This window comes from Semicossyphus pulcher, unplaced genomic scaffold (assembly GCF_022749685.1).
Source record: "Semicossyphus pulcher isolate SPU_LCO1_2020_fin unplaced genomic scaffold, fSemPul1.0.p SCAF_6, whole genome shotgun sequence".
NCBI classification, from domain to species: Eukaryota; Metazoa; Chordata; class Actinopteri; order Labriformes; family Labridae; genus Semicossyphus; species Semicossyphus pulcher.
This window is the reverse complement of record NW_027211737.1, coordinates 15,047,920-15,066,834: the sequence shown is the minus strand read 5'-3', so window position 1 is coordinate 15,066,834 and position 18,915 is coordinate 15,047,920. Positions and strand designations below refer to the sequence as shown.

Genomic DNA, 18,915 nt, shown 5'->3' with positions numbered 1-18,915 from the left:
GGGGCCTGTGTTTGTCTGTTCTCGTGTGTGTGTGTGTGTGCATAAGTGCCGTGTGTGCATGCTTTTCAAGTGAGTATTAATTTGATATTAAAAATGTGTTTTCAAGCAGCAGTACGTTGGATCACCAGCTTCCCTTTTTGCAGTGAAAATGATTGCAGGCTTTTATCTCAGGTATCGCCTCGAGCTCAAACATCCATTAAAACATCCACAGCACTCATCTATTTGAGTTGATGCTATCACTGTGTGTACATGTGTGTATGTGTGTGTGCATGTTAATGACTTGTCTCAACATTGGGACCTCCTTAGTGATTTATATTTCTGTGTTGTTGCATATGCGCCTGCTTGTCTGTGTGTGGGTGTGTGCGTTTAAATACACACACAGACTCCGACATAACAGACAGACACATACGTAACGCAACGACCCTGACAAAATGAAAAAAACTGAAAAAAACACATCATATCTATCCGAATGCAGATGTAAGATGCAAGCACACACACAGAGGTAAACACAAAAAACCTTGACCAGGCGGACAGGAGAAGGCAAGGAGCCACTGTTTGAGCTTCATGCTGTGAGGGGTCATGACCCCTATCAGACTCCGTGTCAGTCTGCCTATTGTGCCCAGGGTAGAACACAAACACACACACACATACACACATGCATTAACTTACATGGTCTCCATGACGATAGTGGGGGCGACAGTAAGGCGGCAGGATGGCGCTGTGGTGACCTGACCTAATCATCATAATATATTCACTGTATCTGAGCAGAAGCTACAGGTGTAAATACACTACTGTTGCAGATTTTAAACATTGGTTGAAAGTGGATATGGCCACAGAGGATACTTATGCGTATTGTAATGTATGCTGTACATTTTATACTGATATTAAATTTGTGCTTTAAAGCACACGCTCTGTTAATAAAACTTTTTTCACAGGAGTGAATATATCATGTTTAATTTTTGTAGTTTGTGTACAAATATTAGCCAGAAAACAATCTTTTCTCTAATTGTGATTCATGACTCAGATTTACAGAAAGGCTGGAAAACAACAAGAAAAAAAAATATATTCTCTTTATTTTAAAATCTCACGAATTGTCACAACGACTGAGGAGTTAATTGTTTGGCGTTAAGCTGTGGGTGAATGCATGCATGTATGTGTTTGTTTGCGTGTGTTTGTGTGTGTGTGTGTGTGTGTGTGTGTGTGTGTGTGTGTGTGTGTGTGTGTGTGTGTGACAGGGAGCAGGGTATCTGCCTTTGACTTTGACCGTCAAGACCAAATAAAGAAAGGGGATATGGCCGTAGAACTAACACATAAATAGGAGTCTGTTTCCATAAAAATGAATATTGTCACTGTATTACAATACTCTGTTACAGATGCAATATGTCAGAATAACTTATAATTTTATCATTTTCCTAGAATAATATTTGTAAGTGGGCACGCAAAACTAAACTTTAATGCATTTAGAAGGCTGTACCTTCTAATGCAGTACAGACACCTTGTGCATATTCTGTGAGAGCAGGTTGTCAATGGAATAGTAGACTATAGGACCTCAGAAACAGTGTAGAATTATTGTTTGTCTTTGCCAGATTATCATCAATGACTGCACACAAGACACACACACACACACACACACACACACACACACACTCACACACACCAAGAAGTGGCCAAAGGGGCCTTTTCAGAACTGATAGCTAGGCCTTATCCCATGTCAGATTATGTGTATCTGCTGCCCTCTTTTGATCAGTAAATGTACGACAGTCTCCATCTCGCCAGCAAAATATGGTTGCTCTCTCATCTGTGATTGACATCTATTGGAAACCAGAGGAAGAAATAAATCTAACAAAGTTTACAAGGTCAGAAAGTCTGTAGCTCAGTTGGCCAGGGCTAAAGTTTCTTTGAATTTAAACACATTATTTTACCTCTCTTTAAACTGAATTGTCCAACAAAGTCACACATTGATATCGTCTAATTTTCATTCAGTTGTGCTATTGCTGTTATGGTTTACTGGCACAACTCAAAGTTATAACGCCAATGTTAAAGTCAACAGAACGTGTGTTTTCTGTGGTTTAAATCAAATGTCTGTTTAGTCTGACCCCTGTATATAGTTTTTAAACACATTTCCCGCAAATTCAGTAATTTAAATCAAATAATAAGTAATGATTTTACATAAAGATCTTTCCGAAATCATCGTAGGAACATAGTGGATGATCAATATCTACAGGTAATGTGGTTACATCGGGTTAAATCAAGTCCAGCACGCTAATTTTAGTCGTACGTATATGTTACGTCACCATTTACAGGTTTCATAACCGAGTTTGACCGATTGTCAAGATAGTTCACCTCCTATTATTCATCTCAGAGGAGAAAAAACACCGATTATCACACTATAAAATAATGATGGAACCATGACATTATAAACATTGAACTACTTTGAGTAAATAAAAGGAATCCTTAGGTTGGAAATACAAGCAATGAACATGTCACTGTTAAATTCTATCTGAGAAACAGAATTCTTGCAAAACCGGAAGTAGGCTACGAGGAATTATCTTTACCCACCCGTGAGTTTCCGCCTACCCCTCTCCTCCGACCAATGAGCAGAGCCGGCTTAGCATCCTCCAGGGCCGCTGGAGTTAGCGGGAAACCGGCTGTGGTGGTAATGCATCCATTTGACACTGTATTTAACATCTGTCTTTAATACTAGGCCTGTCTCTCATTATTACATCGATTCTAAACACTTTTAATTGAATTCGGGGCAGTGACACATCTTAAAATCGCCGTCTTTTTAGGACCGCTGACCTGGCTGCTATGCTAACACCTAGTTAACATTAGCTTGCACATTGGCTAGCAGGAGCGCTGTGCTTCATGCGACAGGACAGAAAAACACTGCTGACTTAAAAGGGACAAAGGGCCGTCGCTGTCAGGCACGAAAAAGACTGTTAAAATGAGTCTGTTCAATCTAGACCGCTTTCGTTTTGACAAGAAGGCAGCGAAGACTACAAACAAAGACCAGGACAGCGGATCCAAGAGTCCAGAGTCCGAGAAGGAGAACAAGCCAGGTAACTAGCTGATGTTAAGTGACAGGATTTTACAACCTGGCCAATTTCATTAAAATGGAAGGGAAGCCTAGCCTACAATCTACAGCATCTGTGCATCATGATAGAAACATCCTTTCCCATGAGAGGCAGAGCATTGACATGTCCCACAACATCAAAGTGACACCAAATTTGTCAAATATACATGACAACATGCTTTTACAATCAACGATCTTACTTGTTTTTACCATTTGCCTTTCCAGCTCAAATGAAACCTGCCAAAGCTCCACCAAAGTCCCATGCCCGAGGAGTGGTTTTTGAGGAGGTCCTTAGTATTGATCTGGAGGAGGATGAACAACTTTCTGAAACCAAAAGCAAAATATCATCAACTACAAAATCCAAGTAAGTGAAAGAATGACAACATTTTTCCTTTTTTTTTCAAAGTCATGTGGATTCAAACCGTTTCAAAGTCTCACTTGCCTTTCTGTTTAGGAATCCCATTGAGAAATCATCAAAATATGCAGAATCGGATCACACCGATGACGAGGACAATGAGATGGAGGATAAAAGAAACAGACTACTGGAGATGTTTCCTCAGCTGACGAGGAAGGAGTTGCTGGAAGTGAGTCAAGATAGAGGAGTGCTATAATTTTTTATACAATGCCTTCTTATCTTCTGATCATCCCTGTTAAAATCACCTTGTTCTGGTTTCAGGTCATAGCGAGCACAAGCACATTGGATGGGGCGATAGCTGCCTGCATTTTCAAGTTTGGTGATAAAGAAGGTAAATAATGACTTTTTATAATCACTTAATGACGGTCCATATTCACTTCTACAAAAACAGCCTGTGAGGCGTAAAAGAGTAAAAATGCTAAAGGTCATAGTTAAAGAAAAGTCCTGTTTTTTTATTTGTATTTAAAATATTCAATGTTTGTCTTATTCTTATGTCCATAAATAAAAGTCTTGAATTACTGCAAGAAGTTATAACTGAACCTGGTGATCAGGTAGAGAACAGTTTAAATACTGGGAAGAAATGTTTTTGCTGTTTTGTCTTTTCAGCACCAGAACAAGGCAAGAAGAGAAAGCAGGATGGATCCAGCAGTTCTCAGGACAGCGGTGAGATTCAACCCAGCAAGAAGAGGAGATCATCAGTGGTAAGATCAATAAAGCTGCCTTCATTGTTGGTTTGTTGCACATTAAGCTGGGAAAGCTGTGTGGAAAGTGTATTTCTTTTTTCAACACCAACAAAGAACACAGATGAACATTTGTAAATATTGTATAGAGAAAAACAAATTAAGATATAATGAAGGCTGATGCACAACAGGTTTACTGCAAGTTCGAATAAGGATTATCACATTATTATTGTGTGCATGGGGATTAACTAAATGATCTACGAATAATTTGGCTTTCCCTCCAACAACAAATGCAATATTCATTAGGCTTGTATTGAATTTTAAGTGGTAAGAGGTCCCTCAGCTTTTTCTTGTATTAAAAACAAAAGGCGTCTGAAGAGGAAGATGATGAAAGCCAAGGGCCAAGCTTGGAGAAGCGGGAAGCCATGGTCAGAAGACTGCAGAGGAAGTTTCCTGACCTGGACAAGGAGGTGAAGACACTCACTTTGTCCCTCTCTGTGACACATCAAGGCATTTGATGTCTGCGTTATGCGAATGAAGTATTTGTTATCATCTACAGCTACTTGACACGCTGTTTGTCTTTTGTCTGGCTTGTTGTAGGAGCTGCGCATGGTGCTGCAGGAACACGACTGGAATTATGAGGACGCTCTGCAGGCTCTACAAGTATTCTCAGACCCCGGTGCGAACATCGTCATCTATATCCAGCAGTCTGTTCATTGACCTCTTGTATATCAGGACTTTTACACAATTCTGATTCCTGCTCACACTATTTTTCTTTGTTCTGTTGTTAGATAATACCAGCTACAGCTCAAATGAGGCAGAAGAAAAAAAATCCAATAAATCGAAGAGCATAGACAAGTCAAGCAGTGACCACAGAAAACTCACGCGCCATAAAGATGATGAAGAAGACAGTTCGGATGATACAGATGTCACAAAGGACAGTGAAGACGAGTCAGACTCAGAAGACAGCGGAGGTTCCCCCCAAAAATGGAACCCTTCCACCCTGTCTTCATGGATTACAAAAAGTTCCGCCTCAGTATCCTCATCCTCCTCAGTTAAGAAAAATACTACCTCTTCCTCCCTGAAGGCATCCTCCTCCTCCTCCACGGCTCAGATGCTGTCCAGGTTTGCCAGTGTGACCAGTATAGCCAAAAAGCAGGCAGCGGAGAGGAAGAGGAAGGCCCGCGCCTCCGATGAACGTGTCAGTTCTGAGGGGGAAAATGACGACGAAGAGGACACAGTAAGCAGTGAGTTTGAGGACTCGGACGAGGAGCTGGACCCCAAAGGTGGCATGACCGAACTGAAGAAGGAGATATTCACATTCTTCCAGGATGCATCATTAGACGAGCTGTCGCTGATCGCGGGCTGCTCTCTTAAAAAGGCCATGAAGATCACGGAGCTGAGACCCTTCAATAGCTGGCAAGGCCTGGTGAGAGAGCGTGTGTGCGCATGTTTCTAAACAATTGAGATCAGATAGACATCGTGCAGGTGATTCTTTCATGTCAAATCGGTTTCCAACACTTGTCAGTGGGAAGAGCTGTAAAACAAAGAGTTGCAGTCAGCAGTCTTGAATCACCCTCCTGAACACCTGGAAGACGACTTTGTGACCTGTTACGTTTCTTTCACATCGTATTTACTTATTGAGCGCACTACACCAAAGTCCTCTGTGTTAGAGACGAGACATTCCTTACGATCTATTGACATGAGAACTCTCCACCTCCTGTCGTATCTCACCTTGTGCTCTGTTATCAAATTGTAACAGAGCACAAGGTGAGATTCTTCTCCAAACATCCATCAGTCAACAGAGAGTAAATTTGAACACAAATGGTGCATAATGATTCGGGATGGAGGCAAAAACAGGGCAAGGAAATATTTGATATCTTTGCATCCTTGTAGTTAAATTGGTTTATACAAAGTCCTCACCTCCCGCTGTGCAGTATTGGTTAGGAGCACATAATTGCCTACTAATGTAAACCCAGAGAACCGTCTTCAAGGACGCCTCATGCCCGACGCCGGGGACACACAGGGTACCCATGTTAACCAAATGGTCTGTTCGCGGAGTGAGTGCGGAGCTCCGCAGTCAGCCCGCGATCTGCAGCGATTTTTTTCGGTGTATGTTCTATTTTCTCCGCTCGCCGTTTCATATGGTCAAAGGCCTAACTACACAACACTACACTGGTAACAAACACTGTCTATACTGCGGCCATTCAGTGTGAGTGATAGGCGCTCTATAAGTGGACGTACATGTACAGCGTTATCCAGGAACACATAAAAAGCTTTACGTTATAATTTCATGAGGTTATCTTATCACCTCTACCTGGAGTTAGAAAAGAGCAGAGGAGCGTGCCCCCGGACCCCCCTAGTCGTGGCAGGTTTTCTCTATCCACATAATGTTCTCACCTTTTTTACCCCTAACCTGTTTGCATCCCTGCAAGTAAGGTCATGTTTATATGTTTATCTCTATAAGGTGTCCCTTAAGATTCACTTAAACTGCACTTGAGATGCGTTTGCCTGGATCTTTGCTTTTCAATGCATCAGTGATGTAATTCAGTGATTCTCTGACTTTTTGTCCCTATCCACAGTCAGGTCAGATAATGATAAGAAACGCCGCAGTAGTCAATGAATACAGTCTATATACTGTGTATTTACATCAGTGTGTTCCACCTCTTCAGGTTGATGTCTTTCATAAAGACAACGGACTGTCTGACAGCTTACTGCTGGGCTGCAGAGTCGTCCTCAAAGAGCGGAAGGTCGTCTTGGGGCTCATGTCCAAATGTGAGACCATTTCCTCCAGAATGACCAAACAGGTCACTTCTGTGATGGAGAAGGGCACAGGGGCCATGAAGCAGCCCAGCGTACTCAACAGCCAGTGAGTGAAATGCACATATACACCTATCGTAATTGATAACTAATATATAGTCCATGTAATGTCTGCAGATTTTGTTGGGTTTTTTGTAACATGTTCATGTTGATCTGGTGTTTTAAAGGATTTTTAAAGGCCTATTAATAAAGCATTAGGACTGACAGAATGTGTTTAACAGTATGGCTGTTTTTCAGGTTACAACTGAAACCCTATCAGCTGATTGGACTAAATTGGCTGCTGCTTCTGCATGAGCACAACCTGAGTGGTATCCTCGCTGATGAAATGGTAAGGCACCAAGCAGATGACCTGTGGAAAGTCACATGTTGCACTATTATCACTTGTGAACCGTCGGTCAAGAGAGTCTAACACAGAAGAAAACCTTTCATGTCAACATTTAATAAGCCCTGCAGGACAGCAGGAATTTGCAGTTTGTTTAAGTCCACACTCGATGAGTGTTACCATGTCAGTATCAAAGACTGTATTCTGTGCATGAAGCCATCCTGCAGGTGAATAAACACTCAGCCGGTAAAGGGCTGAAAGAGACTATAAAAATGTTGGTTTTGTAAAGCTGCAGTGCTTACAGTTGAAGTCTCAAGATTTCTGCGCCGCAGATGTTCAAATATCTTCTTTTTTTCTGTCCACCTGGCTCCTTCTTTATCTCATCATTGTGTTTGATATCTGACCGACTCTCTCTCTCTATTATTATCTCCTTCATTCAGGGTTTGGGTAAAACCATTCAGGCCATCGCATTTCTGTCCCAGTTGTACCAGAATGGAATAGAAGGTCCCCACCTCATCACTGTGCCGTCCTCTACACTGGGTAATGATGGCAGTGTTTGAATTTTTTGCTTTGTAAAAATTGCGCTCATCAAAATCTTTTTTGTAATTGAAGCTTTTTTAATTGTCTCTGTTTTGTAGATAACTGGGTGAGAGAGCTCAAGCTGTGGTGTCCCAGCCTTAAAGTCCTAGTCTATTATGGTAAGACTCCTTTTGCATCTTTTCTTATTGAAATGTCTCATTTAGTCTTCCCTATGTGTTCCCTGAAGATGTTCTGTTATTAAGCGTGCACAAAGATCGTTAAAGAGAAAAATGTTTTAGCCAAAGTTCGGACAAACATTAGAAACCCACAGAAGCATCGTGATTGTCTGAACGCTCTGTGACATGAGGAACCATTTACCTTTTGACCATGTGTTTCAGTCTGTGTACTGCCTTTTATTAGTCCTCTTTTAAAGTTTTTCACTGTTTTCGTACAAAAAGTGTCAACTTGAATGACCATAGCCCCTTTTACACTGCCAGTTCAAGGCAGCATTATTACACCTCTGTTACATTGCATCTTCTATGTAGAACCAATGACTGTATATATAGATGGATGACGCGTCTCCATCTGCTCCCATTGTACGAATTGATAGGTGCTTCCATCTTGCGATGGTGACGTCATTTGGAGCCAGAGTCTGCGTAGTAGAGATCGGCAGGTGGCACACACACCTAACTTACCGAAAAAACAGCAACGATCGCTCGCCGGCGTGTTTAACAGCAGAACAGCTTCTTTGTGTTGGTCTGAAGTTAATGTTCACAGAAATGGAAACTTCAATGACTGTAGTGATTGTTTTAGTTACGTCTCCTCTCACTGTTCCTCCTCTACTCTGCTAATCTGGAACAGACTGGCTGCAGGAGCCGGATTTGTCAACAGAGCTGTCAATCATCCTTTTTACAGCATCAAATAACTCATTAAAAATAAACTTCTGTCAGAAAAACGAACACTTGGACGTAAATCAGCATGATAAGAACTAACTATAATGACAGAAACCATGTTTGAGAAAAAATTATTTGGTGTGTATTTTGATTTTATAGTTTGACTCATGTCCCATCTGTTAACATGGAGGAGGCGGGCTTTATGACCTATACTGCAGCCAGTCAGCAGGGGGCGCTCTAAATGTTTTGGCCTCCCTTTTAAGAAGCTGTCATGTTGTCCATCTATATATACAGTCTTTGTGAAGAAAGCACAGAGGCGAAATGGTAGGGCGAAGTCCTTCCGCCTCTGAGCCTGGCATCGGAGGTAGTAACAGAGGCGTAACAGAGGCGACTGTGTAAACAGTGGAGCATTGTGTGTGTGTATTGAAGCACGCGCTGTTTGTTTACACCTCGCGCACAGTTTGCTTCCACAATGCCAGAACGCTATTTAAAAACACACTGGGGCAGAATGACAAAGGTGCCATGAGGACGGAGCTTCGTTACGGCACTGAGGCCGAACGGCAGTATAAAAAAGGCTAATGACTCTTTTCTGGCCCCACAGACACTAAACATTTTTTGGCCTTTTAATTCTTATGTTACCATTGTGTCATGTTAAGCTTCCAATACAAAGGTAAACATCTCATATGTGAAAACCTACTTGACAATAAACCTGACACTTTCCGACCTCTACAGGATCTGTGGAGGACCGCCGCTACCTCAGACACGACATCCTCAATGAAACTGTTGATTTCAACGTCATTGTGACCACGTGAGCAAACATGCACACACCATCCGTTATAATTTACAGACTATCACAGCAGAAATGCTATTGAGGACTGGGTGTATTTAGGGTCATCAAGCCCCTCAAGCAGCTTGTCAAACACAAACCAAAAAAACCGTGAATGAGTGTTTTATTCTGTCCTGTTTGTGTTTGTTTGTATTCCAGGTACAACTTGGCCATAGGTAACGATAGCGACCGCAGCCTTTTCCGTAAGCTGCGTCTGAAATATGCTGTGTTTGATGAGGGTCACATGCTGAAGAACATGAACACTCTACGCTACCGCCACCTCATGGCTATTAATGTAAGTTCACTGGCTTCTGTAATGTGTTTCCGACCACCACCCTCCCTCAATTTCTGTTCTGTCTCCATTCATCAGAATTAATTGCCCTTCTATCCGTAACATCCCGAGGTATTGCACGTAACATTGTGTCCATGATGTCTCCCTGTAGGCAAAGCACCGCCTGCTTCTGACAGGGACTCCTTTACAGAACAACCTCTTAGAGCTGATGTCTCTCCTGAACTTTATCATGCCTTCAATGTTCTCCAGCACGACTTCACAGCTCTCCAAAATGTTTTCCATGGTGAGTCTGTGTTTCACAGTTCAGTTTGTTTGGACAGATTATAGCCATGCCATTTTAGACCAAATAACTCATGCATGCCACATGGATATACAAGCCTGTCATCTTGTGTGTTAAATTATAGATATTCAATCTCAGTTGGCTGTTAGAAGACATCATGATTTTATTTTGACCTAGATTGTATCTCTCGGTCCTCCGCTGTATTTCAGTCTCTTGAGAGATATTCTTGCAAGCAAAACAACAAATATTTTGGCTGCTATAGCCAGCACAGAAAATGCTCATATGTTTACTGTTGCATTTTATGTGTCAGAAATCCCACGAGGAGCAGAGCCGCTTTGAGAGGGAACGTATTTCTCAGGCCAAACTCATCATGAAACCTTTTATCCTCCGAAGAGTCAAGAGCGAGGTGAGTTGATGTGGCACTGTTTGGAATTTGTGTAAATGTTCTGTTAAGCCGCTAGATACATATAGATAGATACAATAAAGACCTAACCACCGCAACATCTTCACTGTTTACTTATCCTGTCTCCGGAGCCTGACGTCAGACGGTGACTCAGCGTAAATAAAGTCATAATGAGCATGTACTTAAGTACTGTGACTAACTAGTGGGCCTTCCCTTTTCCAGGTCCTTAAGCAGCTGCCAGCCAAGGTAGAGAAGGTCGAGTTCTGCTCCATGAGTGAGAAGCAGGAGGTTCTCTACAAGACCCTCTTAAAAAAGCTCAAAGGTTCTACCAATGGCGAGAGTAAGCCTGGTTTGCTGACCCCTGTTGTCCATCATGGTTAATTTTTGGACGTCTAACTTGGGCTAAACAATCCCTCTTTCTTTTTCTCTGCAGAGCGCGAGTTATGTAACGTGATGATGCAGCTGAGGAAGATGGCCAACCACCCCCTGCTTCATAGACAGTACTACACCACAGAGAAGCTCAAAGCCATGAGCAAACTCATGCTCAAGGTCAGTGCTGCTCCCCGACTCACCCTGCTTAGTCCTTTCTATGGTTTTATTTTCATGTTTAATATTTTCTCCTCCTCCACAGGAGCCGACTCACTTCGATGCTGAACCTGCTCTCATCCAGGAAGACATGGAAGTGATGTCCGACTTTGAGCTGCACAATCTGTGCCAGCAGTACTCCTCCATCAGCTCCTACAAGCTTGAAAACAATCTCCTTCTGGACTCTGGGAAATTCCACCACCTCACAGAGCTGCTTGCCTCTCTTATAAACAAGGTAAACTTAATTATGCAGAACGATGTGAATAGTTCATGCAGGAGGAGTGTGCTTGCTTCCACAGAAAACAAAATGTAACATAATTTTCTTTTAACCCTGCAGGGAGACCGAGTGGTGTTATTCAGTCAGTTCACCATGATGCTGGACATTGTGGAAGTGCTGCTGAAGCATCTAAAGCATCGTTACGTCAGACTGGATGGATCCACACCCATAGCAGACAGGTCTGAGTTGTAGGCTTTAAAGGCATAGCATAAACTGTGTTGCATTTAATGACTAAAACCATCGCTTCTTCCTCCTGCAGGATTGTGTTGATTGACGAGTTCAACACGGATCCTGACATATTTGTGTTCCTGTTGTCGACACGTGCCGGTGGCCTGGGCATCAACCTCACATCAGCTAATGTTGTCATCCTACATGACATAGATTGCAATCCTTACAACGACAAGCAGGCGGAGGACAGATGTCACCGTGTAGGCCAGACCAGGTAAGACGAAGTCTGAAACAATACTATTCTCTGATGGGACGACTTGTACCCCATGAGATCACAGAAAACATTTGGTTATGCAGATTCAGATTCAGAGTCGATCACATTTTAGAATCACACAACAGGCATTAATGATAATTACAGGACGGCCTCAGGTAATAATGTCCTCCGTGAGAACTTTGCTCAGTAAATTGGTTTACTCTAATAACTTGCCTTGTGTCTCAGGACTGTCCAGGTGATTAAGCTGATCAGTAAGGGCAGCATAGAGGACTGCATACTCCGGCTGGGCCAAAAGAAACTAAAGCTAGAGCAGGACATGACCGCTGCTGAGGAAGGTAAAGTGAAATACCTTTTTTTATTATTTTATATATTATTATAGTAACATTTCTTACATTTATCCATCCAACACAAATCAAACGACTACAAAAGAGCTTTTCCGGTCAATCTGCCTGTGTTTGTGTTTTTTACAGCAGAGTAAATATTCTTCTTCTTAAAGTTGCTCCTCAAACAGTTGATAAATAGCTCATCAATAAGGAGAGAGGTCAAGCAGATTCCTGCTCTGCTCTCCTGCATCTTAAATCTTGCACATGGGGCAATAACGACGTCTTCCTATGTAAATAAGAACTGAAATGTAATGCATGTTGCGTATGTAGACATAATGATGTAATTGCCCATGTGGTGAAACAAGTCACAACTTAAGGTAAGTAAAATAAAAAAGAAAGGATCAGAGAAGGCATAAGTGACATTAAGGTGCCATATAGAACTGGTGTGGGCTGTAACACACTACAACCTACAGTTATAATCTTGAAGATCTTAGTTTCGTTCTATTTGGCGGCACCTGTGGCAATAAAAGGCAATTAGGGCGTATACATCCCGGATAACCAGACCTCTACAGTTGGCTCCCTTTCTAACGGTTGTAACTCTTGATTTTCCTTGCTGACGGTCGCTTTCCTTTTTAGACTGTTTGCCTTCATCTGAGCGTCGAATTTGTTTCTTTTTCTTTGGATTTTCACTTATTTTTGAAGTTGTATCTGTAGTCATCGATCTTTTCTTTGTTCAGCCATAGTAGATTACTGTTTACTCGCAACACTTGCAGAGACCGGAAAAGCAGCCGCTTAGCTCCGCCTACCCTCGCTGGCAGACCAACCACTGCTGGGTGATGGAAAACGCGTCACTAACTGGGCGCCGCTTGGGATTTTTTTCAAATGCAAAGGCTTTCATCAGTGGGCCAAAGGCTCAATCACCATTGTGTTACCTCATTCGGCGATAGATGGTGACTTAACATTATGATTGAACATTAATTTACATGAAAATCTTTGAGATTATTACTTTATGTGCAGTGACCATTCTGACCAATAATACGCTTGGCAAGATGTTTAGCCATATTTATTTTCTAGTTCATAAATATTTGTTGTGTTGCGGTTGTAACCTTCTTTACTCCTTACAAATGAAAAAAACACCCTGCATCATCTGTTGTTTAGGTGGTGAGGGGACCATACCTGAAGATATGGCATCTTTGCTCAAAGCCTCTCTGGGACTGTGATTTACAGACACATGATGCTGTACAAATACATTGTTTGCATTCCTGTGATTCTGGGCAGACTTGAGTGTTCTGACTGAACACACAAACACCTTTGTGTCTAAACAAGAAAACTACTGAGAACCGTATGCTGCCATGAAAAGAAGATCTGATCCACTGTTGAGCATGGTATCTGTGCCTAAAACAACATTTTTACACGCACACAGTTTTCCCTCCCTCCTCCAGCGAGACCAGTATATAACGAGACAAACATCTTGCCTTTCAATTATTATGCACTTAGCATGTTATGCGAGGGTCTCCTGATGCAGAAACTTGAAAGAATATGGAGTTTAGACCAAACTGCAAGCATTGCAGCATGTTTTCAAGATCATCATCATCAAACTTTTTTTTGACCGAACAAAGTATCATCTCCAAGGTCAGATAACCAATGTAGTCCTATATTGTTCACATTCAGATAAAGGTTCAGTATGCAGGGACAGTGTTGCCTCCTGGCAGTTTCATGGATAAGATTTTCTAATTCTTCTACGGAAATTGAGTTAACATACCAGGACAGTCTACACACGGAGAACGGAGGATTTCATGCCATCCTTCAACCAGACAGAGCAGAGCGTAGGACAACTATAATGTTACTGTTCACACTAATATTACAATTTTTCAGTTGGGATCTGGGTATTATCTGGGAATAGTTTTCTCTGTCACTGTAATGTGTTGAGGTTCATCCTGTTTCATATTTTAAGTCCTTGTTTAGCCAAAGGACCTTTGTTGAATGAAGATATGTGGGGTTTTTGGGGGGTAGTCCATGCTTTTAGTACTTAAATATTCCAGCTTTTCTAGTGTGTAAAACTAGAAAAACTTAACAAAAACATGAAAGAGAATGTATTTACTAAACTCGGTGCTTGAATTGGTTTATTCCACCCTTTTTTTAAATATATCAAGCCGAGCAACAGAAAGGATTATGACGTGAGGAAGCAGCTGCTGCATTCATGTACTGTATAAGTGGCTCATGTGTTGTAAGTGTACAAGTGTTACTGTTTAAGCCTTTATGACGTCATTTGTATGTTTCTAAGGTTCCTGTTTGACTGAATAATAAAACTTTAAATAAATGTTGGTGTGGTCATCGTCTGCAAGGTGCTGCCGTTAAGAAGATCAGCTCTTACTTTGATCATGAATTCTGCATATGCTGCTAACTGGTGAACTGGTACTCGTACTGGTTTTAGACTGATTTGGTGTATTCAAATTTAGGGATGGGTCTTGAATTTGGAACGTTGAAATCGTCATTAATTTATAAAAAATCTGAAAGTTCATGCTGATCTTAAAAATTCTGTATATTTTTTCCATTGTTGTTACCGGCACCTGGTTATGCAGGACTACCGCCAGACGGTGGCTGAAGCACATCTAAACGGCATTATATATCAAAAGAAGAAAGCATTCGTGCCAGGTGCCGGTAGAAGGATCTTGGAAAAATAGTTGAATAGTTTCCAAATTTCTACAACATGCTAAATAGATGTGAAGAAACTACCAAATGTTAATCTGATATCTATAAAAAGAAAGAGATTGGTACGTTTATTGAAATGGTGAGTGTTGATTGGTTGAAAGGTTTTAAAACATTTACATAAATCCTTGAGTCAGACTTAAGATAAGTGAAGGTGACATCATCAGTAAATCAAAATCCCTTTATTTAATATGTACAATGGATGCACAGGACTTCATACTAAGACATTTATGACAACTGTTTTTCTTAGGATGAATCCCATATGATATTAGTGAGTTTACATTATGAAAAAAATGACTGTTTCCAGTTAAGATGATATAAACATCTTTAACATTATGTATTATAAACTCTACATTAACACATGTCTAATAATCTACTCAGCATTTGGGGAGTATCGTCCACACCGAAAGCCCGTCAAGTGAGCGTCACATTTGATGGTGTAGCTAAAATAGAGAACTCCTTTTTTCAGCTGACAGCTTAGAGACCGACTTCCTCTCTCAGGGTAGACGATGCATCTCCCCGCCACGTCATTGTAAATCACATCTCTATCCCACACTTCAAACCGCAACTCCTGACCCAGTTCCACCGATCCGAAGTCGTAAGTTGCGTTCCACACGGGGTCATTGTTGTCCATCACCGTCTCCGTCTCCTCGTACATGCCGCTGTAGAAGATCTTCACGAAAGCGTCCGTCTTTGTGAAGGTGTCGGCCCTCAGACCGGCCGCTCTGTGGATCTCCAGTCTGAGAGTTCCCCTGCCGGCCCGGAGAGGACAGCAGTTATGGTCCAAGTTCGGAGTCGGGGAGCAGTTCTTTAAACCAACCTGGTCCTCCTTCAGCTGGTTCTCTTTGATATAGTCTGTGACAATGCTTCTCAGATTATCACTGATTTGCGAGTCATCCACCAGATGATGCAGAGGGAAGATGGCGTAAGAAACCACATCAGGGTTGTTGTGGAGGCTGTTCATCCAGCTGTGGTATGCTTCCGACGGGTCCTGCTGGTAGAGGATGTCCGGGAAGTACCTCTCCCCTCCGATAACCTCGATCTTATGGGTCATGAAGCCCTGGTAGAAGCCCATGCTCATGTTACCCTTCAGGAGTTCGTCACATTTGTTGGAAAAGGAGGCATTGCCAGGGAGGAATCCAAGAGCCATTCGAAGTTCAACGTTAAGGCAGGTTTTGACCTCTCTCTCTGAGAAGCCCTTCAGTGTAGCCAGGCAGGTCCTGAAGGCTGTGATTCTCTTCACCTTACCACCAAGCTGCACCTAGAGGAGAGATGGGAAAATAATGAAATGATGGCTGACAACAAACTTTTGGCTTCTCTATAGGAAAAAGGACACTGTCAACGACCTGACCTGGTGTATGTAGTGTGTTCCATAAGTGTCTATCAGCCGCCTATACAGGGCTCTGTCCTGCATTGTATTAATGCTCTGTGGGAGTCTCTTCAGATGCTTGGTGAACTCTGCACTCAGCTGGGGATGATCAGCGAGCCTGTAGCTGAAACAAACAAAAGGCATGTGGAGTTTAAACATAACGCAATGAGAACACATCATTGGGTTTTACGTGATAGTCTGGTTCACCATAAGGTTGCACCTTTTGGTTGTAACTTTAAAATTAAAATCCGACATTTGTGAAGCCTTTATTCCAAATGTCCTGTTTTTCAAAGTCCATGTTCCCTACAACAAGAAACATCTGCAGGCCAACATGCACCATTTTTGCCAGTCCCCATTTACCTGTAGTAAGTGCAGCTGATTTCATGGATGGCAAATGTGGCCTTGTCCACACTGTGCTGTGAGCGAGCAAACTTTGCCAAGTCTGAGCGGCTTCCTCCCAGCACCGCCTTGCCGATATTTTCCAAACTCAAACCCAGGCCCCAGTTGTTGTTAACCAGGGAGTTGGAGCTGCGCAACAGCGAGTCCACAGAGTGGTGGAGGGCGCTGGAGAGCTGCTTACTGCAGCGGCTGAAAGGACGCCAGTCGAGCACAGCTGCTGGGAGCCTCTGAATCTGAGGAGGAGAGAAAAGGCAGGATGTAGAGAGGGATGCAGGTGGAGGAAAAAATAGTTAAAGGAAGTGAGGAATACAGACCAGAAGGGAACAAACAAATAAAGTGGTTTAGATTTGATTAAGTGAAGGAACTTAGACTAAAGGTATGGAATAATGTGAGAAAACAAGGAATTTCACCTGTCCATTTTGGAAGCGGTTAGGACACAGTGTACAGGTGTGGTTGTCAGTCAAAGGACCTTTGACATTGATGACATATGCCCCTGTTCGACGCATCCGCACCACATCGAAACCCTCCCCGGCCAGGTTGTGGCCCGGGACAAAAGGAGCTTTCTCACACTCTGACCCTGAGCCGATCCGACAGCCATGGACTGGGCCGAATTCCAGCATGACCAGTAAGGCCAATGTAAACAGGGCAGAATTGCTCCGTTGGTTTCCTCCAGTTTGCATGGTTACCTAAATGTAACAACACATGGAGTCCATATTTTCATGAGGTCTTTGCTATAATATACTCCCTTTAACATGAAAGAAGTGTCTCATAAAGGCCATAACAGGCAGGTTACAATATTAACCTGACAGTCTGCAGGGTTGTTTCTGCAAGATGAATTATTTCTGTTACACAGTAAATGCAGATGAGCTTCTAATCCTCTCTGCTGTGTAAAGTGGACTAATCCTGCCACAGATGTGTCAACTGTAAGAGCGTGCACAGTAGACGGATCCAACACTAGAGGAAATGCACTCTTACCTTGGACTGTTTCCAATCTATCCTTCAGATTGTGCTCTCGTCCTCTTTCAGGAGTTGTCAGGCTCTATCTTCCTTTGCCGACCAGAATACTAAAATTCCTCTCCAAATGTCCGTCTTTTTGCAAACCCCATCGATGGCACAGCAGTGTAAACGATGAACTGCAAACTGACTAAAGTCCTGATCCTGCTGAAATGAAATCACGGTCGGGCGAGCTTTGTCTTTCCTGGCAGGCTGTGCTGAAAGCCTGCTGGGTGCACTCTTTTGTCTGCTGTCCGCCTTATGAAAAAGACCGAGGAGGGAGTTCCCTTGCCTCAGGACTACGCATCTGTCTCTCTATCCCTCTTCCTCTCTCTCTCTCTCTCTCTCTCTCTCTCTCTCTCTCTCTCTCTCCCCCCTAAAGCCTTGACAATTTCCTCAGCGTGAGTGGGTTTGTTTTCATCTTCATGACCCAGCTTCATGAATCCCTCACAGCTGTGTGGTTGTGTGTGCACGTGCATGTGTGGGGGAGGGAGATTCTTGTACGGTCACGAGATAAAAGATGCATATTGAGAGCCCTCTTTACGGGAAATGCCTATGTGTATATGTATGAGTGCACAGTACATGTGTGTGTGTCTTTTGGAGTGACTGCGTGTTTTTGTCTATATAACGCCTGAGCCGGCCTGTCTGTGTACTGATAACCTTACCGAAACCATGAGGTCAGCTCTGCCATTGTCTATTTATGGATGTGGGAGGAATGTTGGTGGTTTTCTCAGTTTGGACTGGGAGGATGAAAATGTTTCTCTGCACTCTGCGGCAAGAGGTTTCCTTCAACACGGGACAGAGGAAGGTTTGTTTTTCAAGCCAGATTTAGAGAACCAGGATGTGCTTTGCTGCCATGTTTACAGTTCCTCTTTATGCTTACCTTTCAGTTCACTTCAGCTGTGTGAGAATCCTGTATTTTACTGAACACTACAGTGTGAAATATATTCATCTCTCAAAGAGAGAGAACACCATTTGTTAGGCTTATTAGATTAAAAAACGCACATCCAGCATATCTGATACTCGTAAAGACCACTGAGCACAGTATTAGTGGGTATTTGAGGTATTTTTGTAGCATCAAATAAACAGACATATAACACATTTATTGGGCTGTACGGTGGTGCAGTGGTAAGCGCTGTTGCCTCGCAGCTAGGAGGTTCCTAGTTCTAATCCCGGCTTGCATGAAGGGGGGCCTTTCTATGTAGGATTGGCCTGTTATCCCTGTGATTGCGTGATTTTATCTCCGGATACCCCAGCTTCCTCCCACAGTCCAAAGACATGCCCGTTCATGTTCA

General features: G+C 42.6%; 2 protein-coding genes across 2 annotated transcripts; one reads left to right on the top strand and one right to left on the bottom strand.

Annotated features, from left to right (window-relative positions):
• The first annotated feature begins 2,646 nt into the window (after positions 1 to 2,646).
• On the top strand, positions 2,647 to 14,470 carry smarcad1a (SNF2 related chromatin remodeling ATPase with DExD box 1a). Its single transcript, XM_069682769.1, has 23 exons — positions 2,647 to 3,059; positions 3,299 to 3,437; positions 3,528 to 3,657; positions 3,750 to 3,819; positions 4,095 to 4,189; positions 4,537 to 4,638; positions 4,769 to 4,847; positions 4,960 to 5,597; positions 6,841 to 7,037; positions 7,226 to 7,316; positions 7,751 to 7,850; positions 7,949 to 8,008; positions 9,455 to 9,530; positions 9,708 to 9,843; positions 9,992 to 10,123; positions 10,431 to 10,526; positions 10,746 to 10,863; positions 10,957 to 11,072; positions 11,155 to 11,343; positions 11,446 to 11,564; positions 11,645 to 11,827; positions 12,053 to 12,162; positions 13,309 to 14,470. The coding sequence occupies exons 1-23, from the start codon at positions 2,945 to 2,947 to the stop codon at positions 13,368 to 13,370; spliced, it is 3,153 nt and encodes a 1,050-aa protein (XP_069538870.1). The 5' UTR covers positions 2,647 to 2,944; the 3' UTR covers positions 13,371 to 14,470.
• Positions 14,471 to 15,043: 573 nt separating this feature from the next.
• Positions 15,044 to 17,858, bottom strand: prf1.5 (perforin 1.5). Its single transcript, XM_069683454.1, has 5 exons — positions 17,603 to 17,858; positions 17,038 to 17,313; positions 16,589 to 16,860; positions 16,211 to 16,352; positions 15,044 to 16,120 (listed from the first exon to the last, which is right to left on the bottom strand). Exons 2-5 carry the CDS (start codon positions 17,305 to 17,307, stop codon positions 15,233 to 15,235), a joined length of 1,572 nt encoding a protein of 523 aa, XP_069539555.1. The 5' UTR covers positions 17,308 to 17,313; positions 17,603 to 17,858; the 3' UTR covers positions 15,044 to 15,232.
• Between the last annotated feature and the right edge of the window lie 1,057 nt (positions 17,859 to 18,915).